This window comes from Berghia stephanieae, chromosome 13 (genome assembly GCF_034508935.2).
Source record: "Berghia stephanieae isolate SIO BIC M18660-M18661 chromosome 13, UCSD_Bste_1.3, whole genome shotgun sequence".
In the NCBI taxonomy this organism is placed as follows: Eukaryota; Metazoa; Mollusca; class Gastropoda; order Nudibranchia; family Aeolidiidae; genus Berghia; species Berghia stephanieae.
The window spans coordinates 31,497,318-31,506,321 of NC_088372.1; the positions used below are offsets into that span (position 1 = coordinate 31,497,318).

The 9,004-nt window shown below is 36.8% G+C and overlaps 1 protein-coding gene across 1 annotated transcript; it reads left to right on the forward strand.

Annotated features, from left to right (window-relative positions):
* Positions 1-9: 9 nt before the first annotated feature.
* LOC144959284 (alpha-catulin-like) lies at positions 10-8,655 on the forward strand. The gene is made up of 6 exons (XM_078891826.1): positions 10-48; positions 1,226-1,429; positions 1,967-2,053; positions 3,459-3,617; positions 7,450-7,542; positions 8,439-8,655. The coding sequence occupies exons 1-6, from the start codon at positions 10-12 to the stop codon at positions 8,637-8,639; spliced, it is 783 nt and encodes a 260-aa protein (XP_078747952.1). The 3' UTR covers positions 8,640-8,655.
* The last annotated feature ends 349 nt before the right edge of the window (positions 8,656-9,004 follow it).

The window sequence follows — 9,004 nt, forward strand, 5'->3', positions numbered from 1 at the left end:
TTATACATAATGGCCAACTGTCCTGATGAAATTGGGACTCCCGATTTGGCATTCTCATTCTGGAGAAAAATTTAAAGAAAAAATAAATTGGACTTTATATGAATGGAAATGACCCTTGCATGTTCCAGGATTATGCTTTTTTTTTACCACCAAATTAAATAAAACAAACATAAAAGATTGAGCTTTTTATATAGCACAATATCCAATAAACATGCTCAAAGCGCTTTACAAGGGGTCCCTGGCCAACAGCAACAATTAACATGTAGGACGTGACTTGACGCCTGTTAGGCGATATTGCAATTTTTTTCGGACAGAGACAACGCTGTAAATGGCCAGGTACTCGTTTTACACCTGAGTACGGTGAGAGAATGTGAATAAAGAGCCTTTTCCAAGGACTCAACTATGCGCGAGGCTGGAACCCAGGACCTTCCGATCCGAAAGCGAGTGTCATACAAGACCATATAGCCGTACAAAAACAAGGAACAGAAATAGCTCTAAACCTAGACTATATTATTTATAGTCTATACATACTGCCATTTTGGGTGATGACGGTATTGTTCATTAGGGGCCACCCTTTTGGCTGGGTGGGTTTCCTGACCCCCCATATTGGGTAGGGAGGTACTTGCTGTGTCTTCTATCCTCCTATATCTGTTTTCTAACATGCTTTCTGTCTTTGTCTTGGAATAAGATTACTTGGTTTTGTCCAGGCCCTGGCGGGTATTCTAGCTGGGAGGGAGACAGTCAAATGTATAGTTAGAGTTTTGGGAGATGATATTTTTTTTCTTGTAAATCATCTCTCTGTTATATCCTGTATTATGTTATGTTTACGTGTTAAAAATGATTTGTAAACATTTGAGTGTATTCCTCTAAGTGGAGATCTGTGCTTGTGTCTGGGTGAGACATTTAGGTAATCTCAAACTAAGTTCTTTGATAGTGTGCTCTTGGAATCTACATCTGTTTCCTATTTGAACCAATTCCCCTTTGTCTTACCTTTTCTTGGGTGCTTTAATTTTAATTCTAGAATTTTTTTACTATCCATTTTTCTTCCTTTTTACTGGCGCTGATATGACCTTAATGTGTTGCAAGCGCTGTAAAACCCTTAAAACCAAAAACCACCCTTTTGGCACTTTGAATAGTTGGCCACTATTTGTATTTTATTTTCCTGACACTGCTTGCATTATTTTATTTATTTATTTTATTCAGTTTGTTTTTTGTTTGTTTCCAGGACCAGGTGGACATGACACGAGTGACCATGATTGGGCCAGCTGTAGAGGACCGTCTGTTGTCTGCTTTTGAATGTGTCAAGGAGACTGTGGAGGAATTCACAGACTCATACTACACATCCCACCAGGCCAGGGAGAAGATTGTCCAGTTGTCAGATGTCTTGAGGGATGACCTTCAGAATATGTTGATTCTCGGGCAGAACTTGGTGAGCAAAATACTGAATTGGGTAGAAAAAAAAAATTCATATGCTTTGTGTCTTTATTTCTCTTGCTTCCCTCCCACCCCTTTCCTTCCTTCAAAAGTTTATTATATTCAAAATCGTTTTATTAATGTATTATCTGAAGTTTGGCCAAACAGATTGGGAGTCCATTTGTTGTTTAATCTAGAAGAAGTATAAAGAAATAAGATTCCTTTTATCAATCCTTCTGGGGAAATATTTCTGTAGGGTTCATCTTGAGTAACCAATGACATAACCCAGGCATCAGCTGTAGTGCAGCGGTGCCAAGTTACCAATAAGGTATAGATTCTTGCTCAAGGAAAAAAAAACTAGATGCAGACAATGGGGTTCAAACTTTGATCTCCCAGGTAGAAGTGCAATGCCTTATCTCTTTTGGCCCTCTTACCACTATTATCTCTATCTTTTAGAGCATCATGTTTGTACATGATGTAAGGTTATTAGTGCACGGTAATTCAGTTGATGAATTTTATGTGAAAGATAAACACTTTCATTATTTGCTTACAGAATTGTCGAGATGCCAGAAGTCCAACACAGGATCTGGAAACTGCTATAATAAAAACATTGGAGTCTTTAAAAGTACTAAAGAAACAAGTGAGTATCATGTTTTGTATTCTTTTCATTTAACAATTAGGGGCAACTTGGCTCAGCGGTATAGTCTTTGCTTTGTACCTGAAAGGTATTGAGTTTGAATACCCACTGCATTGTGTGGTCTCTCCCTAGCTCAGTTTGCAGCTTACACCTGGGTTATTCCAGTCTTCCCTTTGAATAGATCCTAAAAACAAATTTCTCCTATCGGATAAATAAAAGGGAATTTTATTTTATTTTTATTTTATTAATGTAATGGAAGCAAGGGGCTCGTTCTGTATGAAATAGAAAATTGCATTCTATTTATTAAGAAAAACAAACTATTATGACGCCATTTAATGATATAATCAAAGATCCTATAAATTGCTTAAATCAATAGAACAATACTCACATCATACATTACAGTTTCCAACCATTACGCAAACCAGGTCTCGATTGCTCAGTTGGTTGAGCACTCGCTTCACAAGCAAAGGGACCAAAATTAATTAGGGGTGCAGTCGAGATTATTTTCTTACCAGCCTGTGTCCACCCAGCAGTGATTGGGTTGCTGGATCTGTTAGATCTGGCCTAAAAAACTTTAAGATTGACATGCTCCTATCCAAATGATAGGAAGCAATTTCAGTTGTTCATTACGTACTATAGAAACCAACCAGGATAAACTCTGGCTCCATGGGCCTAATGGCTCTGAAAGACTGCACAAACTATAATGCCTGTTTATTGAAAAAGTTCTGACTTCAGATTACATTTTAGTGATTGAAAAGGTGCACGATTTCATGTAGATTAAGACGGGTAGTACCAGATGTTAGGTAGGTGCAGAGGAGCTGAAATTGTTTTATTGTGAATATTAGGGCAGTTGTTAAATTGCAATATTAATAATGTTCCACCAATATATTTCATTGTTTTTGGTTTTTTAAATAGACATATATGTACCATCATCAGTCTGCATGGACAATTTTACATTTATGGAATTGGTAAAATTAGAATGTCTATTGTGTGTATACTTTTATTAGTTTTGATATAATATTGAGAGAATAAAAGCCAAGTGCCAGGTTTATATAATTTAATGAAGTTTTCTCACCAATATTTCAAGATTAGATAGGTTAAAACTTAACAATGATATTGTGCTCTGAAGTAAAAATGATCCAAATATAGGAAATCAATCATTTGTTGAGAGCAATTTTGGTTGTTTTTTTTTGGGGGGGGGGTTTTCTCCAGAAGTTGATACAGCATTTTTTCTAGTGTATCAATTAAAAGAGAGCATTAAAAGACAATTAGATTGTTGTAGTGGTTTGATTTCTTTCTTGTTTTTTTTTAAAATTTACTTTTAGGACATTTAGTATACTAATCTCCAATACCTCATTACACTTCTGCTGATTCCATATATATATATATTATTATTTTTTTTTTCCAGCTTCTTGCCACCGCCATGGCCCAGGCATCAGAACTCTTCAGACAGAATGACGATGAAGGGCTGCTGAAGTCATTGCGTGTCTCTGGGCTTGCAGGAGATCTCACACATGTAGAAGAACTCACTGTCAAGTTTTCAGAACACCAGGAACAGTTGGAGGAGGTTTGAAGTTTGTCATGTTTTTTGAAGTAAAAAAAGAATATATAATAGATTAGAAAATGAACAAAATAATTATTCCGTCTACTTTAATGCTGATAGGAGCCACTTGGAGGAAGCGCTGCGTCACGTGATCACTTTTAGCATTGATCACTTGAGCCCACCAACTTCAATTTGATTTAAATTCTATATTATTATTATTCTATAATTTCAAACGGAACTGTGTTACATTTATATGTTGTGAATTTATTCATCTGGATAGTTGTATAATTTCAAAAAACTTGTTCAATTTTAAACAATAGTTTAACGCCAAATTATCAAGTTATCGCCTGCCATCAGTCCCTTTTTTAAAATTAACGAGGAACATTTCATATTCAAAATAATTCATCAGCCATCTAGATCATGAAGCATGAGCATAAAGTACAATTGTCATATTTTAATTCTTCAATTAATCTATTCTTCTTCTTCTAGGTTCCATGCCTGGTCCAGGCTTCGGATACTGCATGAATTATCTCTCTCCATTCCTCCCTGTCTCTTGCTTTTTCAAACAGCTCTTGGATTGTTAGGTTGGTGAAGCCCTTCAGTTGGTCTATGAGTGTTTTTCTTTGTCTCCCCCGGGCGCGTTTACCAGGTATTTTTCCACAACTTGCCAGGTATTCATTCCTATCTTTCCTTACTATGTGTCCGAAAAAGGATAGTTGTCGATCCACTATTAAGGGCATTAGTTTCCTTTGTTGGTATGTTTGTTTTAGCACTTCTTCGTTCGTTTTGTGTGCGGTATACGATATTCTCTGCATCCTTCTCAAGCACCACATTTCAAAAGCTTCAATGTTCTTTTGTGTTTCTGCATTTGTATTCCAGCTTTCGCATCCGTAGAACAAGATTGGCCACACGTAGCACTTCAAGACTCGGAATCTAATCCCGAACGACATCTGTTTGTTTTTCAAAATGTTTCCCAGGTCCATGAAGGCCTGTTTGGCTTGAGTTATTCTTGCTCGTATGTCTCGGTTACATCTTCCATCTGTTGTCACTATTGAACCTAGGTATTTAAAACTTTCTACGTTGGTAAGCTGCTCGCCGTGAATCGTTATATTGCAGGTGTTGTTGTTTTCGGGGTTTTTCTGTATTACCATGCATTCTGTTTTGGTGATATTCACTTCCATTCCCTTGGCTTCACTATCTACTACCACTTTGTCAACAATCTTTTGAAGTTGGATTTCTGATGTTGCAATGAGTACCGTATCGTCTGCGTATCTTATATTATTTATGTTGTGACCTCCTACTTTTATTCCCTCCATATTATTTATGCCCCTCATGATTGTTTCTTGGTATAGATTAAACAGATCTGGTGAGGCAACACACCCTTGACGGACTCCTTTCTTAATAGGAATGGAATTTCCTGTAGAGTTTCCATTTTGATAGATGCCTGCTGGGTGTAGTATAATGTTTGCATGAGTCTGAGGTCTTTCTCATCAGCGCCAATGGAGTGCAGTTGTTTTAGTATTTCTTCATGGCGTACTCTATCAAAAGCTTTTTTGTAGTCGACAAAACAGAGGTATAGTGGGGTCTGAACCTGTATAGCTCTTTCACTTAAAACACGGAGGAGGTATATTGCGTTCCTTGTCCCTCTGTCAGGTTGGAATCCATATTGTTCTTCTCCGATTTCGGGGTTAATCTTATTCCTTAGCCTGTTGATAATTATACGCAACAGTATTTTGTTGATGTGACTTATTAAACTTATAGTTCTAAAATTTTCGCATCTGACTGCACCTGCTTTCTTTGGTATTGCTATGAAAATAGAGTTACAGAGATCTTCTGGAATTTTCCCAGTATTGTATATATTGTTGAATAATATGTGAAGTTCATCAATTGCTAGATCTCCTAGGCTTTTTAATACCTCTACAGATATTTCATCAGGGCCTGTTGCTTTACCATCCTTCATTCGTTCCATGGCATGTTCAATTTCACTTTTGGTGATGTTTGGTCCGCTTAATGGTTCTTTGAATTTCAGTGGTGGTTCATTTCTATTTGGATCATTGTACAGTTCGCCTATGTATTCTACCCATCGGCTTTCTATATGTTGTTCTTCAAATAGCAGTTCCCCTTGTTTGTTTTGGATACAACTTCCTGCTGCTTTGCTTTTCCTTTTCCCTGATAGTTCTTTTATTCTTTGGTGAGCTTGTTGGGGGTTGGGTTTGTATTCTCTTTCGATTTCGCAGCATTTCCAGTCTAGATAGTTCTCGTGTGCCTCGATGCATTTGGATTTAATGTGGTTGTTCAATGTTTGGTATTCTGCAGACCCTCTGTTGCATTTTCGTCTTTCTTCAAATAGGTTTAGAATTTCATTTGTCATCCATTCCTTTTTGCTGTTTGTTTGAGCTATTGGTAAATGCTTTTCTGTAGTTGCTTTGACACACTTTTGGAATATATCAAATTGTTTTTCACATTTTTCGTTATCAGGTTCACTTTGGCTTTGTATCATGAGTGCATTTTCAAATTCTTCTCTCATTTTTGTTTGTATGCCATTGTCTTTGCATAACCTGTAATCCCTCTTTATTCTACCAGCTGTTCTCTGAATAGCTTTAAACTTTATCCTTACTGTACAAACAACTGGGACATGGTCACTGTCTACATCGGCGCCTGGGTAGGTTTTGCAATTTAATATGCCATTTCTGAATCTTGATGATACTGCTATAAAGTCTATCTGGTTCCTTGCTCTGTCCCCTGGTGATTGCCATGTCCAGGTTCTTCTTGGGTGTTGTTGAAACCAGATGTTTGAAATCATTAATTTATTTGTTCTACACCAATCTGCCCAGGTGTTTCCTCGTTCATTTCTGTCTCCGAGTCCATGTGGTCCGATTATGTCACCATCTCTGCCTCTGCCAATCTTAGCATTTAGGTCCCCCATTACCATAAAGACTTCTTGTGATTTACACATTCGTTTTGCTTTGTCTAGTGAATGGTAAAACTGTCATATCTGCATCTGTCGCCTCTTCTGTTGGTGCATAAACTTGAATAATATTGGTGTCAACTACAGGTCCTCTTAGCTTAACCAGCAAAACTCTGTCTGAGATTGCTACGTGCCCTTTGTAAAATTTGGTTGATTTTTGGTCTAAGATCATCCCTACTCCTTTTTGGAAAGAGGTTCCACCACTCCATATGATCTTATATGTCGTGTTGTTTTCTTGTTTTGACATGGTTCCCTGCTCTTTCCATCTCATCTCTGCCAGGCCAAGAATATTTATTTGGAGCCGTTTCATTTCTTTTAGAATGTTGTTTAGTTTTCCTTTTTGGGCACAGGTCCTGACATTCCATGTCCCAATTTTGGTTTTGTCACATTTGTTAAATTTATTTCGCCTAGTAACTGGCTGACGGTTCGGTGTGACCTGACGAACATCACGCTCCCAACCGAGCGAGGCAGCAGTCTTCCGTGAAAACATGCTCCCCTTTACGCTGTCACCGTTTAACTTTTTGGACTTATTCATGCAGTTAACTCGGCAAAGTTACAAGAATGGTTTGCCATTGCCTATTCTTGTCGCCCTCTGCAGTTGGCCAGCTTGACCTGTTACCGTTCGACACCACGAGGAGGTTGCAGTAGGGCTTGATGATGATCTATCTTTGCAGACTTGGCATCATCCATTTGTCAAACAATTAATCTATAACAAAGCCAAAAAAAGCAAACATATCAAAAATAAAATTTTTAATCTCGATATGAGATTGGCAATGTTTTTGCGTATTTGGCTTTTTTTATTTTATTTTATTTTTATTTGTTTTGTCATACAAACGATATTTTGATACTTTTATCTCTTACGATTGTTTTATTCTTTCTAACTCTCAGGTGTGCAAGTTGTTCCGTCATATGGCATCAACCGATCCTCTCATCATCACAGCAGAACACAATGAATCTTTCTTACACCATTTAGGCCCACTGGTAATTTCCTTCAGCTTTTTATTTATTTATGTATTTACTTATTTTTTCTTGGTTTATGTGTCTTACAGCATTATTCAATTCCTTTGTTTAAACTAGTTGAACATTTTTTTGTTTTTCATAGGTTTACCTCCTATTTGAAAATGAAAGAGACAGTTAGAAAAAATAGAATAAAATCTGATGTTTGGTTGGGATAATTGCATACAGAGAATTATATTCTGCTCAATTTTTAATTATTGCCATCTCTATTTGTCGTTTTGTAGGTGAGAACTTCTCCGATATTTAGAAGTTTTCTACTAAAGGATAACTCATATGGCACTTATATTTTGTGCTAATATTTTACATAGTCGAAGCTAGTTCAATATGCATTATCTAGCATCTGATTCTTACAAAATTAGTTCCTTAATACTTGCCATCTTCTGTTTTTCCTGAAAAAAATATAATTATCAATTCCCTTCTAGATCACCCTTGCCTCGAATGCTTCGATTTTGAATTGCTATTTATGTTCATTGGATAAAAGAGAAGACACAAGAAAACTCTTAGATTTACACTCCTGAAACATTATTACTCGTGCCAAAAAAGTTTTGTTGTCTAGGTTATAATACTTATTATCTATATGCAACTTTGACATATTTTGTCTTATTCCCATCTCTCCTAGTGGAGAATAGGACTGTGAATACATCTTCTCCAAGCTGTCCTGTTAGCTCCAGCAGTACAGGCATTCTTCCATGATGCAAATCCCATTTTGCTTCTTTCCTTTTCAACTGTTCTACTCCACATTTCTCTTGGTCTTCCTCTCTTCCTCTTGGTATCAGCTGTCCATCATCGTTCTTAACGTCATCATCAACATCAATTTGTTAACTGTTGCTACCATCGTTTTGTCCAAATTGATCTGCCAGATTCTGTGTGCTGCCCACACCCTGGGCTTATACCCAGAGTCCAAGATTGCCAGGGAAAACCTGGAGGTGCTAAGTGATGCCTGGGAGTCTCAGATCAATGACCTGTCCATTCTAGTCAAGGAGGTCAACGACGTCTGTCAGGGAAGGGGAGATAAGCTGGTTTACCTCTCCCTCCCAAGGCCTGGGGTGAGTCTGATTTAGTTTTTTTTTGTTTGTTGTTGGGTTTTTAAACAATATTTTTCTTTAAATTTCAGAATTTGGTCATCATTGAAAGAACAGCGATTAATGACATTGAGCTTTAATAATTTGTACCTTATGATTTGTTTCACATTTTATTAATATGGCTTGTTTATCATTATTATCAATATCCGATCATAATCATCATCATCATCATCAACTTTGCTGTCACCTAACATTGATCATGAGCCAATAAAAATCCAATCCGTCAATTTCCTTTCTTTTTTTTTTTTGAAATTTCTTGATCATGTCTCTTTCTTTCATATTTTTTAAAAACCGACATCATTAAAAGTTGATTTAGTAAAAACAAAACAAAAAAAAACAACTAG

Excerpts from the sequence above, each read along its gene's own strand:
- LOC144959284 (XM_078891826.1), top strand. The coding sequence starts at position 10 with ATGGCCAACTGTCCTGATGAAATTGGGACTCCCGATTTG. Across the intron at positions 49-1,225 it reads AAATTGGGACTCCCGATTTG|GACCAGGTGGACATGACACG; the intron begins GCATTCTCATTC and ends GTTTGTTTCCAG. Across the intron at positions 7,543-8,438 it reads TACACCATTTAGGCCCACTG|ATTCTGTGTGCTGCCCACAC; the intron begins GTAATTTCCTTC and ends TTGATCTGCCAG.